An 18,978-nucleotide genomic window follows, 5' to 3' on the forward strand; every position below is an offset into this window, starting at 1 on the left:
CCAAGGCTCCTTCGACAGCACCGTCCAAACCCATGACCTCTACCAACTAGAAGGACAAGGGCAGCAGATGCATGGGAACACTACCATCTGCAAGTTCCCCTCCAAACCACACACCATCCTGACTTGGAACTATATTGCCATTCCTTCACTGCCACTGGGTCAAAATCCTGGAACTCCCTAACAGTACTGTTGGTATACCTACACCTTGAGGACTGCAGCGATTCAAGGCAGCGGCTCACCACCACCTTCTCATGGGCAATTAGGGATGGGCAATAAATGCTGGCCTAGCCAGCGATCCCACATCCCATGAAAGAATTGTTTAAAAATAAATGTAAATGTACAATTATATAGCACCTTTCATGACTATCATACATCTCAAAGCAGTTTACAGCCAATGAAGTACTTCTGAAGTGTCGTCACTATTCTAACGCAGGAAACAGAATCACAGAATTGTTACAGTGCAGAAGGAGGCCATTCGGCCCATCGTGTCCACACCAGCTCTCCGAAAGAGCAATTCACTTAGCTCCATTCCCCTGCCTTTTCCCCATAACATTCTTCCTTTTCATATAACTGTCTAATTCCCTTTTGAATGCTTCAATTGAACCTGCCTCCACCACACTCTCAGGCTGTGCATTCCAGACCTTAACCACTCTCTGTGTGAAAAAGTTTCTCCTCATGTCACTGTTGCTTCTTTTACCAAATACTATAAATCTGTGCCCTCGCGTTCTTGATCCTTTCATGAGTGGGAACAGTTTCTCTCTATCTACTCTATCCAGACCTTTCATGATTTTGAATACCTCTATCAAATCACCTATCAGCTTTCTCTTCTCCAAGGAAAACAGTCCCAACTTCTCCAATCTACCTTCATAACTGAAGTTCCTCATTCCTGGAACCATTCTCGTGAATCTTTTCTGTACTCTCTCCAATCAATACCCTCGCATCTTTCCTAAAGTGCAGCGCCCAGAACTGGACGCAATACTCCAGCTGAGGCTGAACCAGTGTCCTATTCAAGTTCAACATCACTTCCTTACACTTGTACTCTATGTCCCTATGAATAAAGCCCAGGATACTGTATGCTTTATTCACCGCGCAGCAGCAATTGCACACAGCAAGCTCCCATAAAGAGCAATGTGATAATAACCAGATAATTTTTTTGTGATGTTGATTGAGGAATAAATATTGACCAGGACAGTGGAGATATCTCCCCTGCTCTTCTTCAAAATAGTATCATGGGATCTTTTATGTCCACCTGAGCGGTCAGACAGAGCTTTGGTTTAACATCTCATTGGAAAAACAGCACTTCCAACAGTGTAGAACTTCCTTGGTACTGCACTGGAGTGTCAGCTTTGATAAGTCCTGGAGTGGGACTTTAACCCAAAACCTTCTGATTCAGAGGTGAGAGGGCTACCAACTGAGCTGTGGCTGATACCAAAACATGTAAAAGTCCAGATAAATTCAAACAGTTCAGAAGGTGTGAGCTGGGTATGGGGCTGGAAGAGGTTTCAGAGGTACGGTAGGACAAGACCATATATAAATGAGGATGATTTTGAAATCACTGCATTGGAGGTAGGGAGTCAATGGAAGGTTGCTAACACAGCCATGATAGATGAACAACTTTAATATGGGACAAGATGCAAGCATTGGGATACTGGAAGAATTAGAATTTTCACAAGGTGCAGCTGAAAAGGCTGGTGAGTAGAGCATTTGAGAAATCAAGCCTGGAGGCGACATTGATGAAACTCTCAGCAGTAGTGAGGGTGAGTTGGGGGTGGAGGTGGTAATGGTGCTGGATAGGGGTGCTGAGGTTTAGCTTCATTTCAAACAGGACAATAAACTTTAGCTAGGCTTAGCAGTTGGGAAAGAGGATGTAATTACAGGCTAGGTTATGGGGGTTAGTGTGCAGAGTTACAGGAGCAGTGTGGAACAGGAGGGCTTCAACCTTGCCAGTGTTGATGTGTAGAAAGTGTGTCTCATCTATAACTTGTTGTCAGATATCACAGTAAGAATCGTGGAGTCAGTGGTACGGATGGAGAGGTTGCAATGTTTGTCCTGAGCATCCATATGACAGGTGATTCCATGCCTGTAGACAAGGTTGTCAAGAGGCCACATGAAGACAATGAATGAACCTCAGAGGAGGCAGTGAAGGGGAACAAAGTGATCAATGGAAGGCACCAAAATTAGTCCACAAGGTGGGACAAAGTACGCAGTTGCAGTCACAATAGCTATTGCAGGTGACTTTGCAGTGTGATGATGTGTGGCAAGGTGGGGTGAAAATCAGCTCTACCAAAGACAAAAGCAAAATACTGCAAATGCAGAAAATCTGAAATCAATAATAAAAATCGAAAATGCTGGAAATACTCAGCAGGTCAGGCAGCACCTGTGGAGAGAGAAACAGAGTTTAATGTTTCAGGTGGGGAGGCAAAGGCATTGTGGTAATGTTACTGGACTAGTGATTCAGAAGCCCAGGCTAATGCTCTGGGGACATGGGTTCAAATCTCACCATGGCAGATGGTGAAGTTTGAATCCAATTAAGAAATCTGGAATTGAAAAAAAAAGCTAGTCTAATGATGACCATGTCAATTGTTGTAAAAGCCATCTGGTTCACTAATGCCCCTTAGGGAAGGAAATCTGCCATCCTCACCTGGTCTGGTCTACATGTCATAGAGTCATAGAGAGATACAGCACCAAAACAGGCCCTTCGGCCCACCAAGTCCGTGCCGACCATCAACCACCCATTTATACTAATCCTACATTAATCCCATTTCCCTCTCCCAGCCCCACCTTCCCTCAAATTCTCCTACCTACCTACACTAGGGGCAATTTACAATGGCCAATTTACCTATCAAACCGCAAGTCTTTGGCATGTGGGAGGAAACCGGAGCACCCAGAGGAAACCCACGCGGTCACAGGGAGAACTTGCAAAGCCAGGCAGTACCCAAAACCGAACCCGGGTCGCTGGAGCTGTGAGCATGCAGTTCCAACCACTGTGCCGCCAGACCCACAGCAACGTGGGTGACTCTTAAATGCCCTCTGAAGTGGCCTAGCAATCCACTCAGTTCAAGGGAAATTAGGGATGGGCAATAAATGCTGGCCTAGCCAGCGACGTCCACATCCCATGAACGATTAAAAAACATTTTTTGTTTTAAAAAACGGTCAGTGACATTTCATCAGAGCTGGAAAGAGATATAATAGGTTTTAAGCAAGAGAAAGGGGGAAGGGTGGGTAAAAGAACAAGGGGGAAGGTCTGTGATAAGGCGGAAGGCGAGAGACAATAAATGATTAATTTTAGAGATACAGCACTGAAACAGGCCCTTCAGCCCACCGAGTCTGTGCCAACCATCAACCACCCATTTAAACTAAACCTACATTAATCCCATTACTCTCTCACGTCCCCACCTTTCCTTAATTCCCCTACCACCTACCTATACTAGGGGCAATTTATAACGGCCAATTTACCTATCAACCTGCAAGTCTTTGGCTGTGGGAGGAAACTGGAGCATCCGGCGAAAACTCATGCGGTCACAGGGAGAACTTGCAAACTCTGCACAGGCAGTACCTAGAATCGAACCCGGGTCGCTGGAGCTGTGAGGCTGCGGTGCTAACCACTGCGCACTGTGCCGCCCCGCACAGTGACAAAATGGTAGATGGTGCAAGGTGTAGGGCTCTGGGTCTGACTACATGGAGGTCTGGAGCTGCTGGGCACTCAGTGGCCTGCATCAGGCTGCAGATTATGGCGCCCAAGTGCTGCTCTGGTGTGGCTGCAGCAACTTGTATATGGCGTGCGAGTGGGAGAATCACATGGGGTAGCATCCCTGGGTTCTTATGTATGCCAAGTTTTTTTTAAATCACTGGAGTTTTGCTCACCATACTGTTTTGCCAGACTTGATCCAGGCTTGAATCAACTCTTCTGATGAATGAGGAAGAGAAAAGTTATTCTGTACTTTGTCATGGTCATGAAAAGAGGTGATGAAAATACAGAACCAAACTGAAGCGTTATAAAAACAACTGTAACAATTTTAAAGAGACTGGTACATGTGCTGTCAACAAAATGGAGGATAAGACACATGAACCTCAGTATCTCTTACACTCAAATCCACATATGTGTCTAAGACTGAAAACCAATGAAGCCTTGCCTGCATGGCAATGCAACAGATAATCACACCTGGATTCGAGCTACACCCAAACACAATAAGACAAGACCTTTCGCAGACTTCTGGTCTCCAAAGAACTTCCATTACAATGGAATGTGAAGCACCCTCATCTCCTCAGAATAGGGCCATCATAAAGGCCATTATACTGCCCAGCTGGGACGGAAACCTGTAGTCACATGGGTGAAGCCACACTTGTAAAAATTCACTTTAAAAGGCAATTGTTTTGAGGAACAATGGGGAGCCTTTTCAGGATAGGTTTAGAGACATCATCATCAGTGTGGTCTCTCCTCAGGCACACACTGCAACAAAAAGCCATCTTCAACGAGAGAGAGAAAAAAAATTGGTTCCAGTCAATACAGTTGAACCCTGCTGAGACAAGTTGGAAGCTAGCTACAACAGAGACAAGAGAGCGCCTTTGTAAAAACGACTTTTCTACCGGTGAGAATGACCCAAGGCATCAGTACTGTCTTCAACCCAAAGTTGAACCTCCAGGAGACTGCAACAGCCCAACGAAAACCAATCCACCAGCAAACAAACCTGCAACTTTAAAAATTCACCTTCCGAGTGGGATCCCACGGGTTATTCCTGAAACAACACTTTTCCAACCTGACCTCAGAAAACCTCCTACCCTCAACTTTTCTATCTATCTTGTCTTGAGAGGGCGTATGAGTGTGACTGTGTGTGCACAAGTGGTGTTGCGATCATTTTGGGAATTGTTAAAAATAGTTTTTCTTTACCTACGAGAAAACCTGTCTGTTTATTTGGCAAATAAAACACAAGGGGTTAGAACACTATTAACAAAAACACTTGCTGTGGTCAATGGAAAGTGAACAGTGGAAACCAGCCACACCATCACCCACCTAACCATAACAATCCCAGATTTCTGTTCCCAGTGATGAATTCTCAAGTACACCACAAAGCAGCAGCAGGATTAGTTGGCCAGCCACTGGAATGAAGAGAAAATTAGCCACGATTCCACCTTGCCCTTTTAACGCTCTTCCAGCAAAGCTAAATCCAATAACGGTGAAAGAAAATTGGGAATGGAGAAAAATATGGAAGAATATTCAAGCCTCGGTGGTAACTCACATCGCCTGGTGTCTGGCCAAAGAGGACAATGGCCGACAGGTAGTTCTCTCAGCAGCAAATGCTTGATATCAGTTGGACTGGATAGTGGGAATTAACTGCTACAGAAATAAAATTTCCAATTTATAAAAAAATTACCTGCATTATATTTTTACTTATAACTACAAAAAACCTGCAACACAACAATGTTGTACATACATCTGGAAATGAGAAATATACAAATGGTTGCCCAGTGATTTAGAGGGTAAAGGTCCCAGGTGCAACCTCTGTATTGTATTTAGTCAGCACTAGTACTTCGCATCACAAGGCTTGGGTAACGAAAGGAGGAGAATAAATCAACCTAGGTTCTCACTCCTGATCACTATCTAGTAACTTCCTGCAGCAAAGTGAATGCGAGTAGATGTTAGATGAAGCCAATAGTGGGCTTGGTTGTGAGGCTCTCCATGAACAAATAACCTGTTGACACTTACTATCTAGGTTTACAATGAAGAATGGCTAATTGGATAAGGTACTGGGGGACTGTTGGCATTGGCAGACTCAAACAAGGATCATCTTTGAGAAAGGAGGGAAGGGGAAGAAAAAAAATAAAAAACTATCACCTACCTTGGTAGATAAGCCTATTAACAGATAAAACAGTGAGTCTCTGCAGTCTCTGTACAAACTCGGTCTCTGACGCTCTCATGGAGTTCTCATGGCTCATCCTCCTCTGCATTAGCACAGAGAGTTCATCGCTGGCTACTGATCGCATTCTCATCAGCAAGGTATCGGATGGAGTAGCTGAACACCTGTGAGGACCTGACAATATGAATTCCAAGTCAAATTCATCAGCAAAATGGTTTATGTGCTTACTGCTTTTCAAAATACACTCATGTTGTGTAAGAATGCCAAAAGATTCTGAAGTATAATGCATTCAAAGACACTAGTAAGCTCAAGTAACAATGAACCAAATTCCTACAGGCAGGGAAAGCACAAGACACTAGTAAAAGAGCAACAGAAGGATTTTGCTTTGGCAGAACATGATTTAAACAGTCACTATTACACATGTTACTATACTCAAATTATCTTTACTGCTTTCTAGTTTGGTAAGTTATCAAAATGTTTTCACAAAGGACAAATGTACTACTGTAAATATTTATAAATACATTGTTCGCATGTGAAAGCATACCATTAGATTTCCAAGACGTTTTAAACAGTCGGATGATTGTGAAAGTAAAACTGCATGTCTCCAAAATATCTCTTTATGTAAACAAGTGAAAGCTTGACTTCCAGTGGAGTTTGGGATGTAATACTTTATTGCTACTCTCGATGAACAGCATTTTTTTTTTGTTAGTATCAGTTGCAAAAGAACTGCAAACAAATCAGTGCAAAGGTGAATCTGAACACTGATTTGATCTCAACACTGTAAACCTAAAAATACACCAAGTCTCTATCCATCAGGACATTTTGCTAAATTCTCATTGCAGTGTATTGCTATTTTATGCTCGAACATATTGCTGTCTTAAAACATTTTGAGATATAAGAAACATCCTAGGTTTACAGTATTGGGGAGATGGCTTTTGTTCCACAAATGCACATTTCGCAGTCTGCTATTGACACAAAACATTTCAGAATGAAATGTTTTTCTGGGATCTGAAGTCGGAAGATCACTACTACACCTGCTTCTGTAGGGAAAGTATAGGAAGAGGATCCAGTTGGGGACGGTGGGGGAGACTCCTGGTTTACTAAGTTGAAGCAATAGGTCATCGGAAGGTGACCGTACGAGGAGAAATGTTGTCTTGGTAGCCGTGGAATTATGGAATCTTTCAATGCAATTGAACCTTCATTGTAAACAAGTACAAATAAAATAGAGAGATGTACGCATGAAAGAGCTACACAATGGCTAAAAATGTACGGTAACAAGTCTGAAGTCAAAGGACCATGTAAATTAGCAAAACCCACATCTTGAACAATGCCAGGTAAATATTTTGCAACTAATTTTTGCCATTATTTTTGTAAGCAATACAACCAAATATTAAAAATTTAAAAGACAAAATAACCTTAAAAAGCAAAACAAATAAAAAAGTTTCATATATGGATCAAGACTTTGATAGCTCACAGCATATTTCATTAAAGGGCTAGCACCTCCACAAAGTGTTTGGCAAACTCTTTTCTCACCTGCCTGTGCAGGTGTGCAACACACAATACAGTGGTGAGTTTTTTCACAGTACAATCCCTGTGAACTAAATAATGCAAGCTCTTCCCATCAAAAAACAAGCTTCATCATGAACACGCCGGCCCTATAATACAACAAAGCTTGAAAATAAGTTTGTCAACATTTTTGCTGTGCAGTTGGCAAAATAACATGGAGAAAGTAAAAATAAAGAGATGTTGAAATAGAAATCACTTGAAAATCAGTTCATCCAATTTTAACAATTCCTGCCTTAATTAAAAAAATGACATCATGTAAGAATTTTGAGTGGTTATTAGGAATCTGAAAATAACTTAAATTTGGCACCAAAAAAGTTCTGCAGACTTTTGATATGCAAACAAACCTCCATTTTTCTACTGCACATAAATCTACTGATTGTCTTGTTCATTTAGCTTCACCAGTCCAGTTTTCAATTAGCTTCTAGCACCAAGACCTGCTCTAACTCCAAATTACACTGTCCCAACCAACACTTGGTTCCTCTGACACCTCATGACAAATATAAAAGAACGTTCTCTGGGAGGACAATACATTCATATAAGACTTCATTTCAGGCCAGTGCTCAGCTCTTGTCCTAGGCATCATGGACCCAGTGTTGGGCACTCCCATGCCATCTTCTATATCATTTAATTACCACAGTACTCTGAAAATAGCTGCAGAAACAGTTTAGTGACTAATTTGTGTGTCAGATCAGTGAGATTCTCTTGCAGCAGTCTTCTTTAAAAATATAGCTGACAATGAGCAGTTTTTGTGTCTTTGTGGTTAGCGTATTCATATACAAGGCTGAAAGAACCAGAGTACAGTTACACCAAAGTATTTGAAGCTTCATGAGATGCGACAATGGTCCTATAAATTGAATGCAAAATAGAATTCTTACAAAGCTGCAGCAAGATGCATTGCAGCTAAGTAAGTCAACAAGTTTGTAGTAACTGTCCTGAGGAAAGTTCCACCCCGAGAGAATGGTCACCACTCCCACACTTTAAGTTTCTGATGAGGAGAATAACAGAATTTACAGCATAGAAACAGGTCATTCGACCTAATTGGTCTATGCTTCACACGAGCGTAACAGTGCATATCAACGCAGAGAAGCCAGAGACCCAAGAATAGAGGTTTATCCAATTATAGAGTCCACTCACTAAACAATTGCTTAAAATTCATTGTCACAACATAACAATGGAAAAACAATTTCATATAATCTACTGAAATAAATCTAATCCATACATGGTTCCAAATGTGAAATTGTAAGGTTACACTGATTTGTTGGCCAAGCAGTTCACCTGCAGACAGTTACAATGCATTCACTGGATAGCCACAGCACTCACCAGCAATACTTTTCCTTTTCTGGTGAATGGCATGATGTTGAGTTGCAGGTAAATGGAAGGAGCTACTCATATTCTGAGCATCCTGATTGGCTGTGCTTTTTATAAATTCGATGGCGCTCTGTAGGACCCGGAACTGCAGTGCAATAGCCATTTCTAAATTAGGACAGACAGTGATTAAATTTACACTGCAGATTCAGGCTGAGAAGTCACAGTACAAGTAGGAGGACTTGAACCGAAATCCCCTGTTTATTTATCTTACCCCAACACCTCTTCCATATGTCAGGCTCAGGTGAAGAGGAGAAGGGGCTGTGGGAGGAAGAACGTCGACCCAGGATACAATCAGCATTTTATCTTGCTGTTAATAAAAATCTGATGTCAGGTGATGGCATTATACCAAATTCATGGACTGCTGCCCCCATTATTTAAACTCACCTGGCACCATGCTTGAGAGGCCAATGGAACAGAAGACCCATTTTTCTGCACACAAATGCAATGTATTGAAACCAGAATGAGCTCCATATCAATTTGGAGATGCTGATTCACCCTTAAAAACATAGGCTCCTACTTCTGCCTGAAGAGCAAGCATCAGGCTCTCTACTTATGATGCAACCACTGGCAGGAGAAATTCACACTCGTCTTCGACAGCACTTTGTTAATATAAACATAGCTTATGTTTCACTATTCTATTCCTGGCTGGTCAGACTTGCCTAATCTGATCGGACAGCTATCTAGAATCCCACTGGCTATTTTAGATTGCCTGCAGGAACCCAAATCGTGTAGGCTGACTTTTCTACCTTAAAGGCACTTCTTTAACTCAGCTCACAGAGGATCAATGCCACTACACCGATACACAGCTCTTACATTGCTGAACATCTACCTTATCCAAATGGCAGGCAGAATTAGGGGCGTACTCTTTTAAAGGTCCACAATTATGCTGCTGGGTATAAGGAGCTATTTTTAGCAACACGAAATGAGAAGATAGAGCACAGACTACAGAAGAGCTATAATAAAATCAAAAAAGTGCTGGAAATACTCAGCAGGTCTGGCAGCATCTGTGGAGAGAGAAGCAAAGTTAACTTTTCAGGTTAGTGACCTTTCATCAGAACTTCACACAGAAGAGCTAAATGTAAAGCAGTTTTTGACTTACTACTATCTCAACAGCAAAATTGTAGACCCAATATATCATGACTCCATACTTCTATTGCTGGGATAAGAGCACTAGATTCCATGATAGAGAAGAGTGTGTCTATGGATGTTATATACACGGATTTCCAGAAGGCATTCAATAAGACTCCACACAAGAGACTGTTAACAAAAACTGAGAGCACATGGAAATGGAGGTAACCTACCTGACACGGGTAGGGAATTGGGTAGGAGGTAGGAGTCATAAAGTGGGGATAATGGATGCATAATCCAATTGGCACGATCCACCTAGTGGTGTCTCCCAAGGGTCAGTACTGGAGCTTTAGCTTTTCAATATATTTATAAATGACTTAGACACGGACACAGAGAGCCTTATATACACGTTTGCTGATGACATTGTTAGGTGGCACAGTAACAGTGTGGATGGGAGCAAAAACTTAGAGATTGACAGTTTAAGTCTATTGGCTTGCTCTGGTTCCAATGTTCCTAAATGCATGACCACCCTTCTTCCAAGCAATAAGGACACTTCAGCAATCTTCAATTCAATTCCTATTTATGTTCATTTCTTTCTTGCAGAAATTCATAAAATTACCAATTGTGAATTATTTGGTTGCAATATTCCTTCAGTACCTTATTTGAAAAATGGCTTATGTCCATTTTTAATAAAAAATGGACATGTAGCTGGAGCGAACAGCATCAATGTTTTTATTCTTTCATGGGATGTGGGCATGCTGGTAAGGCCAGAATTTGTTGCCCACCCCTAATTGTCACTGACAACAGAGTGACTTGCTAGGCCATTTCAGAGGGCAGTTAAGAGTCAACCACATTGCTTTGGGTATGGAGCCATATGTAGGCCAGACCAGGTAAGGACGGCCGATTTCCTTCCCTAAAGGACATTAGTGCACCAGATGGGTTTCAACGAAAATCGATGATAGTCTCAGTAATGTTGCCATGAAACTATCTTTCAATTCCAGATTTTTATTAATTAACTGAATTTAAATTCCACTAGCTGTTGTGGTGGGATTTGAACATGTGGCCCCCAGGGCATTAGCCTAGATCAATGGATTACCACTACGCCACCACCTCCCTTCACAATAGAAACTAAATAATTAAAATGAGTTTGTAATTTTTAAATTATTCTATATTTTTAAAGGTAAACTTTCATTCAATGAAACTTTGTATTCAGTTAGAATTTTTAAACAGGTACCTTTTGTTTTTGTATCCTTGCTGTTCTGCAGGTATCCAAGCAGTGAGATTAAATCCTCTATTATGCGGAAATATGGTAAACCAGAAGAGCTGCAGGAATGGATGGTAACTGCGACCAGCAGCTGCTGAATATCACACAGCAGCAATTTGTATTCATTCAATGGAATGCTACAATGAAAGAAAGTGATTGGATAAATTTAGCAAAACAGACAACTTTCAGAGACAGGAATATGGTGAAAATTGCTAAGTATAAAAACTAAAAAAAACTGTATTAAAACCTTTTAAAATAATAAGAGTAACAAATGAAATTGTGGAAACCACAAAACTGTAACTCAGCTGAAATACTGAGGTCAAACTATCACAATTCCTAGCATTTATAGAGCACCTTAAATGTAGAAAAATGTCCCAAGGTACATCATGGAAGTGTACTGAGACAAAATGGCTGCTGAGACAAAGGAGGAGATAATAAGGGTAATCAAAAGCTTGGACCAAGAGCTGAGTTTTTACGTAGTACCTTAAAGAACAAGGAGGTAGGTGGCGCTGTTGACAAAGGAACAAACGGCATTTATAAAGTGCCTTTCACAATAAAGAACAGTACAGCACAGGAACAGGCCATTCGGCCCTCTAAGCCTGCACCGATCTTGATGCCTGCCTAAACTAAAACCTTCTGCGCTTCCGGGGACCGTATCCCTCTATTCCCATCCTATTCATGTATTTGTCAAGATGCCTCTTAAACGTCGCTATCGTACCTGCTTCCACCACCTCCCCGGCAGCAAGTTCCAGGAGGTGGTGGAAGCAACCTGAGATGTTCCAAAGTGCTTTTACAGCCAATAATTAACTTTTGAAGAGCAGTCACTGTTGTAGTGTAGGAAACATGGCAGTCAAGGTTCCACGAACAGCAATGAGGTAATGATCAGATAATCTGTTTAGTGATGTTGAGGAATAAATATTGACCAGCACACCAGGGACGACATTGGGACGTTACAGATATTGGTTTGAGACCAATAGTCGTAATACAATGGGAACCTAATGGCTTCATTCTTACATAAATAAAAGCAAAATAACGCAGATGCTGGAAATCTGAAATAAAAACAATTAATGTTGGAAATACTCAGCAGGTCTGGCAGCATCTGTGGAGAGAGAAGCAGAGTTAACGTTTCAGGTCAGTGACCCTTAACTGGCAAAGGTTAGAAATGTAACAGGTTTTAAACAAATAAAGCAGGGGTAGGGCAAGAGATAACAAAAGGGAAGGTGTTAACAGGACAGGGTCACAGAGATTAACTGACCAGAAGGTTATGGAGCAAAGGCAAACGGTATGTTAATGGTGTGTAGCCTCAGTGCTGGAACCCTTGCTGTCTGTAGTGTACATTAATGATTTAGACGTGAATATAGGAGGTATGATCAGTAAGTTTGCAGATGACACGAAAATTGGTGGTGTAAATAGTGAGGAGGAAAGCCTTAGATTACAGAATATAGATGGGCTGGTAAGATGGGCAGAGCAGTGGCAAGTGGAATTTAATCCTGAGAAGTGTGAGGTGATGCATTTTGGGAGGGCTAACAAGGCAAGGGAATATACAATGGATGGTAGGACCCTAGGAAGTACAGAGGGTCAGAGGGACCTTAGTGTATTTGCCCATAGAGCACTGAAGGCAGCAGCACAGGTAGATAAGGTGGTTAGGAAGGCATATGGGATACTTGCCTTTATTAGCTGAGGCATAGAATATAGGAGCAGGGAGGTTATGATGGAGCTGTATAATATGATAGTTAGGCCACAGCTGGAGTACTGTGTACAGTTCTGGTCACCACACTACAGGAAGGATGTGATTGCACTGGAGAGGGTGCAGAGAGATTCACCAGGATGTTGCCTGGGCTGGAGCATTTCAGCTATGAAGAGAGACTGGATAGTCTAGCGTTGTTTTCCTTAGAGCAGAGAAGGCTGAGGGGGGAACTGATTGAGGTATACTAAATTATGAGGAACATCGATAGGATAGACAGGAAGAAACGTTTTCCATTAGCAGAGGGATCAATAACCAGGGGGCAAAGATTTAAGGTAAGGGGCAGGAGGTTTAGAGGAGATTTGGAGAAAAATGTTTTCACCCAGAGGGTGGTTGGAATTTGGAACATACTGCCTGAAGGGGTGGTAGAGGCAGGAACCCTCACAACATTTAAGAAGTATTTAGATGAGCACTTGAAATGCCAAAGCATACAAGGCTACGGGCCAAGTGCTTGAAAATGGGATTAGAATGGATAGGTGCTTGATGGCCGGCACAGACGCGATGGGCCGAAGGGCCTGTTTCTGTGCTGTATAACTCTGACTTCATGACTCTGACTTAGACCTAAAGCAGAATAAGAGCTGTTCCAAAATTAATAAAGGAAAATGGAACAGTTTAAATGTTTTTACTAATTGTTATAATTGTAAGATAATTATTTGACTTCACAATCTACTAAGAATACCATAATAACTCCTTACCCGTTTTCTAGTCCATTTAGTGTTGCTAAGGTGTTAAACAAGACGTATAGCAAGCCATTGTCAAGCAGTACATCAGCCAACTTGGGGCAGGCATTCAGAAGCTGGAGTAGGATGCACAATTTATTGTGCACCAATGTATTTTCATACAGGGAGTTTTCAATGAGTCCCAATACAGGAATAATGCACCTTTTCCGAAATGGGTCAATGTGAACCATAGCTTCAGGATCCAAACTGTTATAATCAAGAAACACAAAGCAAATTACTCAAAAGTTGAACTGTTCTGTAAAACTTGTCCTTTATATTGGCATATGCCCTTTTAAAACCCACATATCTGTTAGCAGCAGCACACAACCCATTGGTCAGTTAAAGTACAAAACAAATCAAAGTACTATTCAAGTATTATTGCTCCGATCAGTGGCACACGTCCCTATTCCAAGGCTGTAGCAGATTCAACGACCACCTTCTTCCATTTGCCAATAACTGAATGAATTTCTCAGAATCAGCATCAGGGTGGCACAACAAACCAGGCTACTTTTAGTGCAGGCCTCTTCTGTTTTGTCCTTGATTTCTTCAGAATTTGTGGTTCTAGCTTGTCTGATGCATCTAATGTGTTTGCAGCTGTGTAATTTATTAGGTGATTTATTACTAACAACGTCTTGGGGGTTACCATTGACCAGAAACTGAACTGGACCAGCCACATAAATGCTGTGGCCACAAGAACAGGACAAAGGCTGGGAATTCTGCGGCGAGTAACTTACCTCCTGTCTCCCCAATGCCTGTCCACCACCTAAAACGCACAAGTCAGGAGTGTGATGGAATAGTCTCCACTTGCCTGGATGACAGCAGCTCCAACAACACTCATGAAGCTTGATACCATCCATGACAAAGCAGCCTGTTTGATTGTCGCCCCATCCACCACCTTCAACATTCACTCCCTCCACCACCGACGCACAGTGGCAGCAATGTGCACCATCTATGAGATGCACTGCAGCAACTACAGCACCTTCCAAACCCAGGACCTCTACCACCAGGGGCAGCAGATGCATGGGAATAACATTACCTGCAAGTTCCCTTCCAAGCCACACACCATTCTGACTTGGAACTATATTGCCGTTCCTTCACTGTCACTGGGTCAAAATCCTGGATCTCCCTTCCTAACAGCACTGTTGTTGTACCTACACCCCAAGGACTGAAGTGGTTCAAGAAGGGAGCTCACCACCACCTTCTCAAGGGCAATTAGGGATGGGCAATAAATGCTGGCCTAGCCAGCGACGCCCACATCCCACAAATTAATAAAAAGTGTGAACAATTTCAACTGCACCTCTGCACTAAGTGCCCTTCACTGATCCCAGCATGCCATACGCCTATCATGCAATAGTTCAAATTATTGGGCATTTCAAAAGTGTTAAAGAATAAAATGCCAAAAACCTGACATCAGGGAAAGTCCAGATCAGTCCGGATCATTAGCTGAATTTTTTTTTAAAAAACAATACCCTACTCCATGTGCTTAGTCGCCTCCCACTAAAGCTCCTCCACCATGTGTTGAAGACGAGCACACTCTTTCAACACAGGCCAGTCAGTTTAATCTTGGTGGTGGGGAAATTTTTAGAAATGATAATCTGGGGCAAAATTAACAGTCACATGGACAAGTGTAGATTAACTAAGGAAAGCCAGCAAGGATTTGTTAAGGGCAAATTGTGTTTAACTAACTTGATTGAATTTTTTGATGAGCGTAATGCAGTTAATGTGGTGTATATTAAAGGCCTGCTATCCGACCTGAACCCAACGACATGTCGGGTTTGGGTCGGGTCGCACTTCCGGGCTCGGGTTGGGTCGTGCTAAATTGGACACGCTCGATCACCACCTCAGGTAAATGACTCTAATGTTAATTTACTTTTTGGACTTTAAAGGTGGTTTTGTTAGTTATTTTAAGTTTGTGCAGGTAAGGAACAAAGTGAAAAACAGAAGGTAGGTTAACTGATGGTTGGGTCGGGTGTGGGAAAAAATGGAAGGACTCGGGCCAGGTCGGGCCTCATTTGCAGACCCGGGCAGGCCTTTAGTGCATAAGGATTTCCAAAAGACATTTGATAAACTATCACATATTTGGCTTGTCAGCAAAAGTGAAGCTCCTAGAATAAAAAGGGGCAGTGGCAGCATGGAAACAAATTTGGGTAAAGGACAGAAAACAGAGAGCAGTGTTTTTGGACTGGATGAAGGCATACAGTGGAGTTCCCCAAAGGTCGGTACTTGGACCACTGCTTTTCGTGATTAATAATAACTCGGACTTGGGCGTACAATGCTTGAAAGACTAAGGGGAAAGGGTGGAGGAGTAGACCTAGCTGGATTACTTTTGCAGAGAGTTGGCACAAACTCAATAGACTGAATGGCTTCCTTCTGTGCTGTAACCATTCTATGAACACAGCTATAATCACACTAGCAGGTAAAGGACCACAACCATTGCACATCTTATGCAATTCAACATCTCTATAACCATCAAACAGTGACCAAGATCCTAGCTTCCTGAAGGGACTTTTTAAAAATTTCAATAATTTTATTGACAAGAACTACAGAAAGAGCATTTTGGTCAGAAAACAAAAAAATGCTTGGGAGTTTGTAATAGCAGAAGCTCACTGCGATGATGCTAGTTACACTGTCAAAATCTATCTTTTCCACAATATTTTTGGGATGCAACTAGCCTTGGACTGGCCCATACAACAACAACTTGCATTTATGTAGCTCCTTTAACATAATAAAGCGTCCCAAGGCGCATCACAGGGGCAGTATAAAACATGACACCAAGCCACATAAGGAGATATTAGGGCTGCTGACCAAAAGTTTGGTCAAAGAGGTAGATTTTAAGTAGTGCATTAAAGGAGGAAAGTGACAGAGGGGTTTAGGGAGCGAATTCCAGAGATTGGGGCCTAGGCACGGTCACCAATGGTGCAGCGATTAAAATCGGGGATGCCCAAGAGGCCAGAGTCAGAGAAGCAGAAATATCTTGGAAGTTGTGGGGCTGGAGGAGATTAAAGAGATAGGGAGGGGCCAGGCCATGATGGGATTTGAAAACAAGGATGAGCATTTTAAAATCGAGATGTAACAGATTTTATGAAAACAAAAAATGCTGGAAATACTCAGCAGATCAGACAGCATCTATGGAGAGAGAAACAGAGTTAATACTTCAGGTCAATGACCTTTCATCAAAACTGGAAAAAGTTAGTGATGTAACAGGTTTTAAGCAAGTAGTGGCAAAGAAAGGGGATGGTGGGAAGGGGAGAAGAACAAAAGGGAAGGTCTATGATAGGGTGGTAGGCAGGAGAGATTAAATGACAGAAGAAATGATTGTGTAAGGCAAAAAGAGATGGTAATGGGAGAAGTAAAGAAACAAAAAGATGGATGAAAAGGAGGTGTAAACGTAAACAGCAGAATCAATACCAATAGCTGCTGTCTGGAAAAAATAGGTCGGAGGTTATGATCTAAAATTGCTAAACTCAATTTCGAGTTCAGAAGGTTGTAAAGTGCCTAATTGAAAGATGAGGTGCTATTCCTTGAGCTTACGTTCAGCTTCATCAGAACAGTGTACGAGGCCGAGGTCAGAGTGGGAGTGGGGCAACGAATTAAAAAGACAGGCGACCAGAAGCTCGGGGTTACACTTGTGACTAAACGGAGGTGTTTCGCCAAGTGCTCACCAAACTGTAGAGGAGTACAGAGGAGAACGCATTGTGAGCAGTGAACACAGTAAACTAAATTGAAAATAGTACAAAATAAATAGCTGTTTCACCTGGAAGGAGTGATTAGGCCCCTGGACAGTGGAAAGGGAGGAGGTAAAAGGGCAGGTGTGGTATCTCCTGCAGCTGCACAGGAAAATGCTGTAGAAAGGATGTTGGGGGTGATTAAGGAGTGGAGCAAGGTGTCGAGAGCGAATGCACATTAAATGGTAAGATCTAACTTTACCTATGGATTCGAGCTACAGTGAAGCTAGCCACCCTGCACAAAAGGAACCTTTCTCCGCCTTTCCCCTTCCCCATTTCTAAGCAGGATATATGCGGACCTGACCAGATGAAATAAGCTGCCCATATTACTTCTGTATAGGGTGAACACTTCTGTATAGGGTGAACTTTAAAACATGATTATTCTTTCTTGCCTCTGTAACGATTCTAGATGAATTACCAAGGAAGAAGATGCAACACAAGCAATGTTGAAAGAGGAGGTAAGTCAGACACTAGAGGGGTTAAAATTGATAAAGAGGAAGTATTAGATAGGCTGTCTGAACTTAAAGTGGATAAAAGCACCAGGGCTGGATGAGATGTATCCAAGGATACTGAGGGAAGTGAGGGTGGAAATCGCAGAGGAACTGGCCATAATTTTTCAGTCTTCCTTAGACTCAGGGGTGGTGCCCAAGGACTGGAGAATTGCAAACATTACACCCTTGTTCAAAAAAGGGTGCAAAGATAAGCCCAGCAACTACTGGCCAGTCAGTTTAACTTCAGTGGTGGGAAAACTTCTAGTAAAGATAATTCGGGACAAAATCAATAATCACATGGACAAATGTGAGTTAATTAAGGAAAGCCAGCATGGATTTCTTAAGGGAAAATCATGTTAAACTAACTTGGAGTTTTTTTGAGAAGATAACAGAGAGGGTTGATGAGGGCAATGCTGTTGATGTGGTGTACATGGACTTTCAAAAGGCATTTGATACAGTGCCACACAACAGACTTGTGTGCAAACTTGTAGCTCATGGAATAAAAGGGACGATAGCAACATGGATATATAACTGGCTAAGTGACAGGAAACAAAGAGTAGTGGCTAATGGATGTTTTTCGTGCTGGAGGAAGGCTTTGGAGTGGAGTTCCCCAGGGATCAGTGTTGGGACCCTTGTTTTTCCTGACATATATTAATAACCTAGACCTTGGTGTACAGGGCACAATTTCAAAGTTTGCAGATGATCCGAAACTTGGAAGCATTGTGAACTGAGAGGAAGATAGTTTTTTTAAAAATTCATTCATGGGATGTGTGCGTCGCTGGCTAGGCCAGCAATTACTGCCCATCCCTAACTGCCCTTGAGAAGGTGGTGAGCTGCCTTCTTGAACAACTGCAATCCATGTGAGGTAGGTATACCCACAGTGCTGTTAAGAAGGGAGTTCCAGGATTTTGACCCAGCGACAGTGAAGGAATGGCGATATAGTTCCAAGTCAGGACGGTGTGTGACCTGGAGGGGAACTTGCATTTGCTGCCCTTGTCCTTCTAGTTGGCAGAGGTCATGGGTTTGGAAGGTGCTGTCTAAGAAGCCTTGGTGTGTTGCTGCAGTGCATCTTGTAGATGGTACACACTGCTGCCACTGTGCGTCGGTGGTGAAGCGAGTGAATGTTTGTAAATGGGGTGCCAATGAAGAGCGCTGCTTTGTCGAGCTTCTTAAGTGTT

The 18,978-nt window shown here is 42.3% G+C and overlaps 1 protein-coding gene across 1 annotated transcript in view; it reads right to left on the reverse strand.

The window, feature by feature from the left end:
* The window catches only part of lyst (lysosomal trafficking regulator), a 419,684-nt gene that overhangs the window by 78,541 nt on the left and 322,165 nt on the right, over positions 1-18,978 (reverse strand). The window contains 4 exon segments of the mRNA XM_068020720.1: positions 5,838-6,029; positions 8,742-8,894; positions 11,092-11,258; positions 13,561-13,791. Of these exon segments, the coding sequence (XP_067876821.1) occupies positions 5,838-6,029; positions 8,742-8,894; positions 11,092-11,258; positions 13,561-13,791 (743 nt within the window).

This window comes from Heterodontus francisci, chromosome 3 (genome assembly GCF_036365525.1).
Source record: "Heterodontus francisci isolate sHetFra1 chromosome 3, sHetFra1.hap1, whole genome shotgun sequence".
NCBI lineage: Eukaryota > Metazoa > Chordata > Chondrichthyes > Heterodontiformes > Heterodontidae > Heterodontus > Heterodontus francisci.